Consider the following 15,852-nt stretch of genomic DNA (forward strand, 5'->3'; position numbering starts at 1 on the left):
CAATTGGACGTAATTAAAAGAGATAATAAGATCGAAGGTAGAAAGATAAAGAAAGAAAGATTCGAAGAAGAAACGAAAAAGAAAAAATAGCAAATAGAAAAAAAAGATCTATTTTCTTCTTCGGGCACTCTTTGTATTCGTTTGGTACGTGCAAAGATAACTCGATACCTTCATCGAGTGATCATAGGAGAAATTCGAAAGTCACGCGTCGAAGAAATTGAAAAGGCTTTCTTTCTTTTCGTTCGTCTTTGGCGAACGATGGAGTACAAAAGGCGAGCACCGAGTAAGGGAACATTGTGCAAGCAGGTTTCGTGAAGCGCGATGCCTGAAACGTGCTGGTACTGCTGCTGTAACTCTCTGACAATCCGTATGCACTTACATCTACGAGAACACGTACACATATACATATATATACATACATACATACGTACGTACGTACGTACATTCACTACCCTAGCTCGTTTACGTTCGTAGAGCAGAAAGACAGAGAGAGAGAGAGAGAGAGGCCCTAGGGTATTTCAATATTCCACTCGCATGTTAGTCTCTCTCTCTCTCTCTCTCTCTCTCTCTCTCTCTCTCTCTTATCCATCTATCTATCTTACTCTTTTTATTTTGCACGCGATAGTAGTATTTCAAAAAAAAAGTGCAGGTAGTAAAAGTTCTCAACGAGGAGAAAAAAAGAAAGAAAGAAAAAATAATAACAATAATAAAAAAAAGGTAAGTTTTTGAACGAAAGCATAGAATATTGTTGCGAGAAAAGAAAAGAATAGAAAAGAATGCACTCTTTCTAGTGTATACGCGTATCGTAAATCTTTCAATAACATTCTATGCTTATGAAATAATAATTAATCTTCCTTACTGCAAATTACTTGTTTTTATTTTATTCATTCATTTATTTATCTTGTTTTATTACAGGTCCTATTGTTTCCAGAAGAGGGTTGGGCCAGGAGTGCTAGCAGTTCCTATTGGACATTGACGCCGTTCTGGTGGAGTCGTAGCCGGTGCAAGGTCGTGGAAGTTGCCGGAACGAGAAGGTAAATAATAATAGATCTGCTTGGAAAACTAATCGAGGAATTAATAATATCGATAATCGAAATATATATTTTATTATAGAATCAGATATATTTGATAATGTCTCGTACTCGTTTCTATAACGATCCCTTAGAGTCGTAACGTTCGAAACACAATGTTCAATGATCTCGAAGTCAGTATAATAATCGGCTCGAATATCCGTTGGATAATGCCTTTGATCCCGAGCAATGTTCTATTCTCGATGCTTTTAGAAACGTACGTACCTAATATCAATGCGACGATAATGCGGACCACCAACGTTAATGGGGTCAGACGAGAACGCGAGAGTACGAGAGATAGAAATAGAGAGAGAGAGAGAGAGAAAGAGAGAGAGAGAGAGAGAGAGAGAGAGAGAGAGAGAGAGAGAGAGAAAGAGAGAGAGGCGATATAGACAACACGTAGTACGTATGCCGTTATGATGTTTCGACGCTGATCGTATTCCTCCGGCAAGCGGAAATTCGAGCTTGTAGCTTACGTGGCCAGAATATCTATCTGCTGTTATCTCAGGCGTTAAGACTAAACCGAAAATTACAAAGAAACGATGCGACGCTACTGGCTACTTAACTGTCTCATCTTCTTTCACGATTTCTTCTTCTTCTTCTTTTTTATTCTTCCTCTTCCTCTTCCTCTCAAAGTCCTACCGTGGTTTCAATCTTTTCTTCTCTTTATCTCATTCATACCATATATCTATTCGGATCTTTGAAAAATGAAATAAGTGAAGACATATGAACGAATATTATTTTGTCACGTTTTAAATATTGTTTTTATAATATAGGAGTATAGCTTTTTTTTTTCTTTTTTGTTCGAAGAGAACGTCGGAGATTCTTTTTGTTTTTCCTTTTTTTTTGTTCTATTATTATTATTATTATTATTTCCTTTCTTCTAGTCGAACGAGATACATGATCTTTATATATTTTTTTTTTGGTGGTTATTCGAATGTTCGGATGAAAAAAACGAAGAAAATCGTAAAAAGATGTATTATTTTTTTTTTGTAGAGAGAGATGGATGCGACGCCACTGGCTAGTTAGTTTCTCTACCCTTCTTCTTACACGACTTCACGTCCCCCTTTTTTTCCCTATTCCCTTTTTTTCTTTTCTTTTTCTTTTTCTTTTTTTATCTACCTTCCCTTTTGCCTTCGACCAACGTACTTACTTACTTACCTCCTTTACCGACCCCTATTATATATACCCTTAGAGAACTCGAAATTCCAAAGAACGAGCTGAATTTCCGAATACCTTAAACCTTTGTATCGTTCATTCTATTATTTTTATTCTTCCTTGACTTAGTATGAAAGCCATTTTTCTACCTTTAACTATCATTGTCCTTTGAAGAATTCGAAGGGTAGATACTTTTATGTAAATTCTTTTTATATATTATAATGAACAAAATGTTACATATTACAATTGGTTGCTTTATTTATTATATAATTATTTGTTATATTAATCATATATATATATATATGCACATGTATAGTCAGTATATTGTAATAATCGGTCCAAATAAAATTGAATACAAATTCTGCATTTGAAACTGTATAAATATTTAACGAAAAAACAAAAAGGAAGAAAAACAAATATATAAAATTTATAAATTATTCATTTGCAACAAAAAATGTATACAGACAATCCTCTAACAAAGGGAAACTTATGAAATTATGAGATAAATATTATTTATATACTCTAATTACGCGAAACGATTAAATTAAATCTTCGATACTTTTGTTTGGATCATCTGGTATTATCGTATGATATTTATATACTATAATTGGACGAAATAATTAAATTAATATTTGTAAATATTTTAAAAGCGAAATAACTTTCAATGCTTTTCTTTCAAACATGTACATTTTTGTTCGGATCATATATAATGACATTTAAAACGTATTAAAAATATTCGAGATATTTAAAAAGCAAACTTCGATGTAAACAAACCCTCTTAGAAACGACCACCGAAGCGTTAAGATATGGATTTATGCTTTTCACCCTTAAAGAGCAGGTCAGTCATTTACCGAACGACGAGTACTTGGTACACTATAAGCACTAACTTCCAGGTTTCTTCTTTGATCTTTTCCAAGTTTTTCGAACTAATTAGAACTACATAGAAGATTTAGCAAGTTCATTTTCGAGAAAAGACGCACCGTTTGCATCTTCTATAGACGTAAGTGAAATAAATTAACTCTTCCTTTTCATTTATTTTCCTTTTTTCTCACAAAATAACTATCGAACGTTTAACGATTAAAATATTTACAATAATTTCTCCTCGATAATAATTTCAAAATTATTTCTAATTACATTAAAATACATCCTCTACTTTAAACTATTACATATCATTTATATTTCATTATATATACATATATTTATCACATATATATTTTATTCATTTTATAATATTCTACTTATTTTATAAGTAATTCATACGAATGATAGTATACTATGTGATATCCCATAGTACGAAAAATAAGGAATTAATCTAAGACGATTATTATTACTTGATCATTTTATATACGCTCTTACTTATTTTCCACATAATTTTTAATCAGCATTTTAAAAATATTAATTAATCCTAGGATAAATATACTTAATACGTTGATAAAAGATAAGAAATTTAATTAATGATAAGATTAATTAAACTCGTAATCTCTCTCTCTCTCTCTCTCTCTCTCTTATACGAGATAATATAAAAGAAAAAGGAGTTCAATAGGTAAAATAAGATTAGGATCCACAAAAAGGAGGTTCTGAGGGGAAACAGGAGGACTCTCGAAAACGTATCACCTTTGGAAAGTAGAACTCGCCTAACTTTCCTAAGAGCGTAGATTTCCACAGCCGTTAAGAGCTCGCCTGCCAGTCGAATTGATAAGGAGCTCGCGATTTATTGCGATCCTCTTCGATCCGAGCCCGCGAAAGTAGTCGAGGCATTAGCTGCTCCTTTGCCAGACGAAAGCTCGTTCACTTCGATTGCTTCCCTTCAGCATCCAAGAAGAGAGAGACCTTCGAGGAAAATCGATCGTGGATAAAAGAGAGAGAGAGAGAGAGAGAGAGAGAAAATAGAGACAGAGACAAAGAGAGAAAATCGATTATCTTCGAAACAGAACGTCCTTGAACGACCTACTTTTACACCTTACCATAGAAACCTGATTTTCTTATAGGTGGATGTTGTTCGAATGAACAATAATGAAAATTGTAGCAAAGAAAGTTAGATTGATATAATATTTATTAGTATTAATGATCAGTGATATAATCAATTAATTATATAATCAATGACACGATTAATACACATGAAATTAATATTAATTTAATATCTATTGGATTATAATCCTCTATTAATATAATTAGTTGTATCGTTATACGAATGATCGTTCACGAATTTTATTTCACTATTTTTTATTCTCATCGATATTATCCACGATCTATACATATATATATATATATATATATATATATATATATATATATATTTACGATCGATACATCGATGATATATATTAATGATATTTTTATTTGATATTAATTATACGTACGATTTCTTTTTCTTCGTATATACACACGGTCCAAGCATATATAAAATTACTTATCTGTATTTTAATGTGCGATCATGTTCATAAAGTAAAAGGAAAAGAGGTGTTGAGATTTCTATTTACAAAAATGATGATCTATCCTTCTTCGTCTCGTAAGATCTTATTCTCTGAATATTTTCTTGGAGTTTGCTCAGCACTAAATGAAGTTTGCCCGAGAGTGTAGGAGTCTCTTCCTAAACATCTCTAATATATGTATTCTCCATTTCTAAATGAACTTCCGTGACTCAGATCTTGAACGATGATTCAACGAGTGACCGACCTTAGCAAATAAACGTTCCTTGCTCTCTTGAAAATCAACTTATTGCTACTATATGTGTACATATGTGTGTATATATAAAATATATATATATATATATACACACACACATACATTTCTCTTTCTCTCTCTCTCTCTTAAATTATATCTATATATGAAAGTTACATATCATCGCAACTGAAACGTAGGAGGTTATATGTGAAGATAGATGTACCTATATTTGCTATTTCTAGTTGGATTTATTTGCGAAACGATGCGGCATCAAAGGCATTGCTATCGAATAATATCCCTTCCACCATTGAAGACTCTCTTTCTATCTCTATTTCTCCTTGTCTCTTTCTCTCTGTCACTCTTGCTCTCTTTCTCTCTACGTTCGTTCATATCGTGTTACGAAAATCCGCTTAAATACGGATTTCTCTAGCGTATGTTACTGCATATAGAAATACATGATTAACGATGGATAAAGAAAACGTTTCATCTTGCGGATAATATATTTCCATGATAAAGATAATTCATCGAAAGAATATAAAATATATATGTTTTAGAAAATGAATATAATATAGTATAATAAATAAATAAAAAAATAAATAAAAACGTACGCGTATGCTCGCACATCTGTATGTATATATCTATAGACCCATACACATCCATATGCACATGTTTGTATATAAGAGTAACCATGTGTGTATTTCAATTCTCTCTCTTTCTCTCTCTCTCTCTCTCTTTCTCTGTCTCTCTCTTTTTAGTAATAGAACGAGTGTACAGTAGGACAGAGCGAGTTCGATTATTATCACGTTCCCCATTATTTCATTAATTAGAATCGTTCTTGTGCACATGGCATATACTAGACCCGTTCATACAAAGGGACAAAGCATGGCAAACGCGATTTCGAATAAAATTTTAATTAGGGTCGATGCAGACGCGTTGCTACTACTACTACTACTACTACTACTACTACTACTACTACTACTACTACTACTACTACTACTACTATTACTATTACTACTATTACTACTACTACTATCACTAGTACTACTATTACTATTACTATTGTTACTACTACTACTATCATTACCATCACCAGCATCAACCCTGCCACCATCATCGCCTACTATCAATTGTTATATTTATCATTTCTCTGATTAGAAATGACGCCCTGATGTGAAAATAGGCGTGAAAAGGGTGACAGAAGGAAGGGTTAACAGAGAGAAGAGAGAGAGAGAGATAAAATGGCCACGAAACTGATGACGATAAAATCGACGAATTTCTCGATAAATTGTTCACGGTAACGCGTCGTTGATTCAACAAGGGATTAAAATTTACCTCACTTTTTTTTCAAACGCTTGATACCGTTCCTCCCATTATCTTTTATCTATGTGCCGAGAGAGAGAGAGAGAGAGAGAGAGAGAGAGAGAGAGAGAGAGTGAGTGAGAGATAGTAGCGCATTGATCCATCAAGAGGCTTTTCGATCTGTCGTGTTGGAAACCGTTATCGATGTCCAGCATTAATTCTGACACATAGCTTGGCACTCAGATCGTATTCGCGATATACTAAATTAGGTTATTTTAAATAACAATGAATCAATGGTTCTCCAATCAACGTTACGAATACGTTCGACTAATTCCATTAGTTTTCTATCATCAAATACCTATCTCGATATCTTTCTCTAGTCGAGATTATTATTATTCATATTTTAATATATGTATATGTGTATATATATATATACTTTTATCTCTTTCTGAACATTTTACTTTATTATATTTGAATGATTCAGAAAGAGAGAGAGAGAGAGAGAGAGAGAGAGAGAGAGAGAGAGAGAGAGAGAGAGAGGGAATTCAAACAAACGGCATAATAACAATCTGCATAATGAAATATTCGAATTCTTTCTTTCTTTCTTCTGTTTCTTTCGATTAAACGTTGTTATACTAATTCTTCATGAATATTGAAATAATTATTCGAGTTTCTAGATATTCTCACGAATTTCCTACATATATACATCCATGTGTCGAGATATCGTAGAATAAAAAAAAAGAAAAGAAAAAAAAAAAGAAAAGAGAAAGAAAGAGAGAAAAAATGATTCAAGTAGAAAGAAAGAAAAAAAAAGGAAGAAGAAAATCTGTCAAAGGGTTTCATTGAAAGAAGTCACGTGATTTTTGGATCAATGACTCGTATATCGACATTCGTCTCGTTCTTTGATGAACGTCATATGTACGTACGTATGTACCTACCTATTCCTATCTGCGTAGTATTCTCTCGTTACATTTCATTCAAGTGACGAAGGAAGATATACATATATAAAAAGAAAGAGAGAGAGAGAGAGAGAGAGAGAGAGAAAATCATAAAGAGAGAAGGAGGAACGACGAAGGTCGTTGGAGCGATTCTAAGAGGACGCGAGAAAATCGAGGATGATTTCGGAGACGTCCTCGTAGATTGGTGGTGGTAAATGTGGTGGAGACGGTGGTGGTGGTGGTGGTGGTGATAGAGGTAGTGGGGTTTGACGGGGTCCTCGATACGCCCCTGGAAAGGGTGACTCGAGGGGCTTATTCCGGCGGCCGCTTGAACCGGCGACGATCATTAAAAGTTTAAACGCTCTCCATTGAAGTGCGCCGGATCCGACACTCGCTTTAAAATCCACTATGGCGGCTGCTTTGACTTCTCTCGTTTTCTCTCTTTCTGTCTGTACTACCGTTCACAAAGGAAAATCCTAGTCTCCTCTTAGTTACGTCGTCCTCATACGTGTATCTATACATATGTGTGTGTTATAGACGCAGATAGTTTTACTACGTTTGATACGATCACGCTGATATTTTGATATAATTTCAACACACTTTCATTAAATTCGTCGAATATTTTAATGGAAACCTTATTAAGATTTTCTTTCATTTTTAACTCCGCGTGAAATTAGTTATATGTTTTTGCAATACGTTTTGCAAATTTTATTTCGATTTTTTGTTTCAAATTTTTTATACTTGGACCGGCGAATGTAATAGAGGTCGAGATTGATGAAATTTCCAAGCAATAATTAGTAAATATGATGTAATTTCTCTCTTCTTCTCTCTCTCTCTCTCTCTCTCTCTCTCTCTCTTTGTATATAGGTATCACATTGCGTTATAGTACGTACAAGTAATACTATATTTCTACATTGCAGTAAAAGATGGAATTATGGTGTGGCAATTAGATACATTGACACATACGATATACGTGATTATGAGAACTAAATGCGAAGTAATATACATAAAGATTTGATTCAGAGAGTAACATTAAGTGAAATTTTTCTTTAGAAAGAAGAGAGAGAGAGAGAGAGAGAGAGAGAGGGAGAGAGAGAGAGAAGGTTAGAGTGTTTCACACGTAATTCACGTACGGTCACGCGAGGACACCGGCCGTTTATTCGCTTTTCTTTTCTCTTTCTCTCTCCCTCTCTTTTTTCATTTCTTCCTTGCCACTTAATTTTATGCGAGCTAAAGTGGCGCTCGGGAGCACGGAATGGTTAGAGTAATGGGATTATCTTGCATACGCTTTTGCGAGAGTTCCTTTCATTAAAATTTCAAAACGAATTGCCCGCTCTACGTTACGCCTTGTAAAATTAATACTTGCGTCAACGTGTGGGAGAAAGAAAAGATGAGCCACCGAGAAGATCTGTAACTCTTCATTTCGTACTAGGAAGAACATGGGTTTGTTTCGTATAACGAGCATATTGAGATTTTATCGAAGGAACAATGAAATTGGTTGAAATATTTTATGAAAATTTCTAAATGAATAAATCTTGATCGTTTTAAGATTGTCTATGAATAATGTATAATTAAGAATCATTAATTTTATCAAATATCTGTCAAGATTGAGTCAATTGAAAAATTTTGATCTAATGATAATTTCTAAGCTTATTCGTATAGAATGATACAAAAATTATAATAATTAATATTATATTATATTACAAATTATTAATACTTATATTATTACTTACAATATCCTTTATCCAATATCGTTGTGATAGAGACGAAAATACGAGCATAATTATTGAAAGATCTTAACGTTATTATATTATTTTTTAAAGAAAAGAATAAAAGAAAATCAAAAGTAAAAAATAAAATAGAACGATAAATATTACCATGTGCGATATTACACACGTGTAATACGACACGTTGTATACGTTAGAGACACAAAGTCGAAATGACGATGTATATACGGTACTGAGAAAAAAGTCTGTAAGAGAGTTCGTCTCGTAGGGTTCGTAATAAAATATTGTAACGGGAGTATGGGGCAGACCAGCGAAAGAGAGAGAGAGAGAGAGAGAGAGAGAGAGAGAGAGAGAGAGAGAATAGGTCCGGGTGAATTACGGAAATGAATGTAGTGCCAGCTGGAAAAGGAGAGAGAGAAAGCGTCGTTTATGAAACAAATCTCAATTAGCCAACCGCACACGTGGCGCGTTGTAATCGTACGGCCGATTTACGCTGCGGTAAAACTCTTTGTGGAAAGTGTCGAAGTACTACCAACTACCCTCATCCCTCATATTTTCATCCCCCGAAACGTGAAAAGCTTTAACGTCTGTCGCCGACAGCTGGAAAATTTTACTCGACGAAAACGAAGCTGCGAATCGTGTACTTATCTCTCTCTCTCTCTCTCTCTCTCTCTCTTTCTCTCTTGTTGTATTTCATACTCGTTCTATGTAAATCATAAATCTCGTATATTTCTACACATATATTTCTACATATATTCTCATTAATAAAACGTTCACGAAGCTAACTCCCTTAGATTTTCGTCTGCTTATCAATAATTTGAATTTAATTTAAATCTTCGATCGATAAATCTATTTTCCAGGAGTCTCGCTTTTAGCTTATCGAAAATAATTATTGACGACGATTCGCATCTAGTTCTAAATATTTTTTCCGAAGTATCGTTTTGTAGAAAAAAAAATATATACATATAAAAAGAAAGTCTATCGATCGATCGATCGATATCGTTTAAATTCTTTCGTCGAAATTCTTTAGATCATCGAATCGATATGCGATCAAAGCGTACAATAAAAATCGATATTATTCATTCCAATGATTATCAAGAAAAAAAGAAAGATATAAAAGATGTTACATATATGTATACGTACGTGCACGTATACACGTTTTCATTTCAATTATGATAATCAGATTGTACCTCGAAGATAGGATTTCTTTTTTTTTTTTTTTGGTAGAGAAGGAAAAGAAAAGAGAATAAAAAAAAGGGACGAGCAAAAACGTGCGTGTAATTTCTCTCTCATCAAGAATGATCACTTCGTTACCAACCCTCTTTGTTCGTATATATAATACTTTAACCCCGCAAATAACGACGAATCCATGATATAGGGTGGCTCTTTTCCACAAAGGGTTCTCTTTTGCAAAAGCCGTAGACAGGCAGACGGACAGAGATAGAGATAGACATAGGGAGAGAGAGAGAGAGAGAGAGAGAGAGAGAGAGAGAGAGAAAGAGAGAAAGAGAGAGAAAAACGGTGTGGGCGGATGTAAATGCGAAAGTAGATGTGGCCGAGGGTGAAACGATCGTCCCTTCGCGTTAGACAACCAACCCCCCGTTTACTCGATCTCACTTCCGTTTCAACATCTGCGAGAATCCCTTCTTCTATTTCCTGTTATTTCAAATGGCAATAGTCGTTTCTTGCCTCTTCCGAACATCGTGGATTCTCAAAGATTCTCGAGTACAATACCGATGTAATCTTAGAAATTAATCATATAATATGTATCGCTATATAGATCACGTTCAATATATATTGCATACATATTTATATGTTAAAGAGTTGTGTGTACCTTTACAAAAATTTACATTTCCTAAAAATACATCCGATGACGGTCGATGTTCTTTTATAAATCCTTGTCTTTACGACGAGTGTTATTGCCAACTACCAGAAAAAACGAAAATAACAAAATAACAATAACAACGCCAATAACAATGACAACAAAGAAAAGAAAAAGAGAGAAATGGAAATTTTAAAAAATAATAAAAAAGAAAAAACTTTGGAACGTTGCTCCGTTACGAGGACACTTCCTATCCCGTTCGTCCTCCTCCCCCAACCCCCTCACTGTCGAAAACCGTCCACTCGAATTTTCAATCACGAGTACGATATAAATCGAATGGGTAGATAGCGATCGAAAAAAACAGTTTTTAGTTAACGTTAACACTCTATTCTTCTTTTCTGTTTTTGATATTTCTCTCTCTTTCTCTCTCTCTCTCTTCTCTCTTCTCTCTCTTTCTTTCTCTCTCTCTTTTTATCTATCTATCTATCTATCTATCTATCTATCTATCTATCTATCTATCTCTCTCTTTCTTTCTCTCTTGTTTTAGGTATAGTACTCAGGCAAAAATGGTGGATACGGGAACGGGGACGCTTTATATCATCGGCTCGTTCAAAAGAATGACGACGGATCCCGATTTTAAGGTAAATCAATTGAAATAAATAAACGAATTAATGGAGTATAATTATTTTTTATATTCGAATGATCGGGATATTTAATAAGTGAAGAATTTTCACTGCGATAAGTTTCATCTTATAATACTTAAATACAAAAAAAAAAAAAACAAAATAGAAAGAAAAAAGGAAGGAATTTATTATCATTAATTTTGTGTTCTTTTCCTTTTTATTTTTCAAAGTATCTACGTACGCAGAAGAGTGCAGAAATTTTTTCGATTATTTTTCCCCCTCTCCTTTCCTTTGTTCGCAAAGAAAAAGAAAAAAAAGAAGAAAAGAGAGAGGAAAAAAAATAGACGGCTTTAAAAAAGTTTCGTAGAAAGGAGAAAGATTTTGAGAACATTATCGGGACGTTACAGACTCTCTCGTTGGATAATATCCAGATTTGTTGGGTGACCTTTGTCCTCTCGTAATTTCTTTGTCGAGTCCCATAATTCATTCAACGTTTCATGAATTATTTTTTTTTCGCGAGAGAGCTAGCCCCCGACTGTAACAAAGGGAGATGGTTCGTGAAAATTTCAATGTTAGCTAAGCTTTCTATCTCTTTTTCTCTCTTGTTCTTTCATTCATTATCTTTTTCTTTCTCTCTTGTTCTTTCATTCATTATCCCTTTTTCTCTTTATCTCTGTCTATCTGTATCTCTCTCTCTCTCTCTCTCTCTCTCGCTTCCTCTTAATCTTTTACTCCATTCAATTTTTCTGAGCTTTTCATGAACACTCCAATAAATCGAAATTTATTTCTGTCGAACTACTTCGGAGGCATTAACAATTAATCCATCTTCTACGTGAAATATAGAAAGAGAGAAAGAGTCGGAGATATCGATTAACCGATTTACATGAATATAATGAACGATCGATAAAATTATAATTTACCTGGATAATTGTGTCGATTCTACGTGAGTAAATGAAACTGTTCGGAAAGAAAGAAAATACAAAAAGCTTTGTTTCATTGATCGCTTCGTTGAAAGGCGGATACGACGTCGGAGTTTGTCCACACGGTCTTTTTCTTTTGTCTTTTTTCCTTTTTTCTAAATTAAGAACTTCCTTTTTTTCTCTCGTTACGAATAACGCAGTATACCTGAGTAGTTTATATTTTTTTATTTATTCAAAAAATCAGTGCAATGGAGAAATCAGCAAGCAGATATATTTTGGATACAGCCAACAGAGTCTTGGATATCCTCGTTAATGCAACGGCACGACGTATAACGAAATATCAAATGTAACGTTGAAAATGAATCGAGAAATGCACGTTTTGCGCGGCTTATAAAGAAAATAACGTGAAATATCGCGTGAAAACCTTTCCCAAGAATTCTTTCTATTCTTTTTTTTCTTTAACCCCTTCGAAAGTAGTGGAAAGGAGGAGAGGAATGCATAAACGTTTCGATAAAAATCTTTTCGATGAGAAATATTTCCACGTAAATTATTTCGTTTTTTTCCTCTCTTTCTTCTTCTCCTACGACAATCTCGAAAAATATCAAACCTCGTATATCATCTTTCTATTTATCTTTATATTCAATTCATATTCAAAATATTCCTTCTTTATTTATTCATTATTATTATTATTATTATTATTATTTCTTGTTTTCATTGTTGTTGTTGTTGTTGTTATTGTTAATATTATTATTATCATTATTCTTGATTCAAAAGTAAAACTTAATTTCTCTTTTCGATAGAGACGAAATTAATAATAAATTAATATAAACGCTAAACGTACATTTGTAACAACGTTTGTAATTTTTCACGATATATCGCAAATTAAATCGAAAAATTATAATTCCCGACGTTTATTAAAGTGGTTTTAATATTTCCTGAAAAAGAGAGCTGTTTCTTCGTTTTTTGTAAAGGAATTTCATTCGAGAAAATTAGAAACTTCGGATTTACCTCTCTCTCTCCCCCCTCTCTCTCAATTGCAACGTTCACTTTCGAATATCACGCTACGGTTATTTCGTAAAATTGCACGAATTCTAATACCTCGTGTAATCAAAGCCACCTTCGCCCGGATAGAGTTGCTACGCAAGTATCTAAAACGTTTCTAACGCTTCTAGCAAAAGCAGCTGCGTTAAATCGAGGATTTCCTGGTTAAAGTATCCTCTCCTACACGTAATAAAAAGGAAATACATAGAGCTCGCACATAGTACCGAGTTCTCTTTTGTGTTCTCGAACAAAATCCTCTTTTATCTCTCTCCCTCTCTCTCTCTCTCTCTCTCTGTGTCTTCCTCTTTCATTTTATTGGCAGGCATAAAGGTGTGAATCTTCGCGAGGTTTTCTTTAAATTTTTTTTTTTTTATTTAATCTTTTTAGAGGAAAAGAAAGATAACGAAAGAAATCGATAGCATGGTGAAAGGGGTGAGAGGTATGTGAGAGGGGGTTGGAGAATATAGAGAAGTCACGGTTACCGTAAAAATATGCAGATATACCTACACGTTGAAAAGTCTTTCGTTGGAAAACCCTCTACGTAAGATTCTAGTCGTTTCTAAAATGTACATAGGTACATACGTATGTATCTATACATTCGTCTTTTGATATAGATCTTACATATAGGTATAGTACGTGAATATGTACTATAACACATACATACATATTTGAACGTCTCACGCGTATACTCGTAGAGAAAGTTTAGCTCTCGTAGAAAATACGAGTCTCGTGGTATCGTCAAATTTTCACCCGTCTGTCTACTGTCCTTTCTAACGACACAATGCAATCTTATGCATTCGTAATGGTCTAAGAGGTATTTTTCTTTCTTATACCACTTTATCGAGTTTTTACGTAAAATTGCAAAAGTGAAAGGAGAGAGAGAGAGAGAGAGAGGCGAAGTTTAATTAAAAAGTTAATTATAATTAAGTGTATCAATCATTTGAAAAAAAAGAAAAAAAGAAAGAAATTATATTCTCATAACATTTTTGTCCATAGTCGAAGATTATTTCATTTCTATTATCATTTAATAAATATTACAATAATTCTTATTAATTGACTGTCCGATCAGTTTACCAAGTAATTTATTTTTTTTCTTCTTCTTCTTCTTTAAAATTATCAATCGTGTAGACCCTCGGTGTGTCTAGATATAGAATCCTTTGGAAATAATTTTTTATCTGATACGTTTAGACTGATATATCTACCTATGAAAGCGACAATGTTAGAAGCGTCTAATTCTATTTTATCATCTAATATATCCGCAAACGAGCAAAGTGTGATCTCGTGGGAAGGTCTAGAGAGGAGAATAATTCGAAGTGTTTCTCAGGTTCGTCGTCGTCGTCGTCGTCGTCGTTGTCGTCGTAGTCGTTGTCGTCGTAGTATAGTCGTATTAGTAATAGTAGTAGTAGTCGTCGGCGTAGTCTCTCGAACAAGTATCTAATAGAAGCTACTAGCTACGCGTACGCGTTTCTTCTCGTTAGTAATTTAGTTTCGAAACGAACTTCGCGCCTCTCTAATGGCTCGCACGAGAGGAAGTCGATTATACGAGCTGACAATTTTCACGGCTCTTTCATCTTGTTAAAGGTTGTTCGTATCGTTGTCGGAGGAAGAGAGATAGAGAAAGAGAGAGAGAGAGAGAGAGAGAGAGGACGATAATATTTAATAAATTTGCTCTGTCAAGATTGGATTAAATCATCGAGGAGTTTTATAAGAGTCGAGTGACGCATACGTTAGAATCTTTCCAAGAAAAAATTGTAGCGAATTAATTAATTAGATCGGTTAATCAATAAAATTGAATTCATTTACGTTCGATCGTATTTAATTGAAACGTCGTACGAGAGGATCGAGAGAAAATTTTTTATTTCATCGACAATTATCAATTAAACGTGACTGATCGGGGAATTGTAGAAAGCAAAAAAAAAAAAAAACACAAAAAATGAAGAAAGAAAGAAAGAAAAAAGAAAATACTATAATTAGCAAATATTCGATGAGAAATGAATACTCGTCGTTGTTCATCGTGGCAGGAATTTTTGTATTATATCAAGATTGGCCGGAAAAGCTGGGGTAAAAGTGTAAAAAAAATATAAAAAGTAAATAAAAGAAACACACACGAAAAAGAGTAAAGAAGAAAAGGGAAAGGGGGAGAGAAAAATACGAATAATCTATGCGAGAAAAAGAGAAAACGCGTATACACTGGTTTTAGCTTGTCAGTTATGCATTGTTCGGAGTTTTTGGTCGAAAGAGGTCGGCCCGAGGCCAAAGTAGCACGATTATACGAAAGTGCTATAGTATATATATACACACATGTATATGTATACATATATATTATGTATAAATATATAGAAAGGTACGTTATTAAAAGCTTTCTTCCGTATGCCGCGTAACACGCGTCCTTTCGCGTTGATGCGATTGTTTAAAAAAAAAGAAAAAATAAAAAATAAAATAAAAAAGAAGAAGAAGAAGAAAAATGTACAAAGAAAAACAAAGGAAAAACAAAAAAAAAGTTATATAACAAAGTAGGTCGAATTTCGTCGAAACCACAGAAAGAGAGAGAGAGAGAGAGAGAGAGAGAGAGAGAAAGAAAAAATATGGG

At 33.8% G+C, this 15,852-nt stretch overlaps 1 protein-coding gene across 9 annotated transcripts in view; it reads left to right on the plus strand.

The window, feature by feature from the left end:
* The window catches only part of LOC127067997 (uncharacterized), a 69,939-nt gene that overhangs the window by 44,231 nt on the left and 9,856 nt on the right, over positions 1–15,852 (plus strand). For all 9 annotated transcript variants that reach the window (XM_051003529.1, XM_051003528.1, XM_051003525.1 and 6 more), the window contains 2 exons: positions 916–1,034; positions 11,226–11,319. In XM_051003529.1, coding sequence (XP_050859486.1) covers positions 916–1,034; positions 11,226–11,319 — 213 coding nt within the window. The remainder of the gene's footprint in view (positions 1–915; positions 1,035–11,225; positions 11,320–15,852) is intronic.

The sequence above is a fragment of the Vespula vulgaris genome, chromosome 12 (assembly GCF_905475345.1).
Source record: "Vespula vulgaris chromosome 12, iyVesVulg1.1, whole genome shotgun sequence".
Taxonomy (NCBI): Eukaryota; Metazoa; Arthropoda; class Insecta; order Hymenoptera; family Vespidae; genus Vespula; species Vespula vulgaris.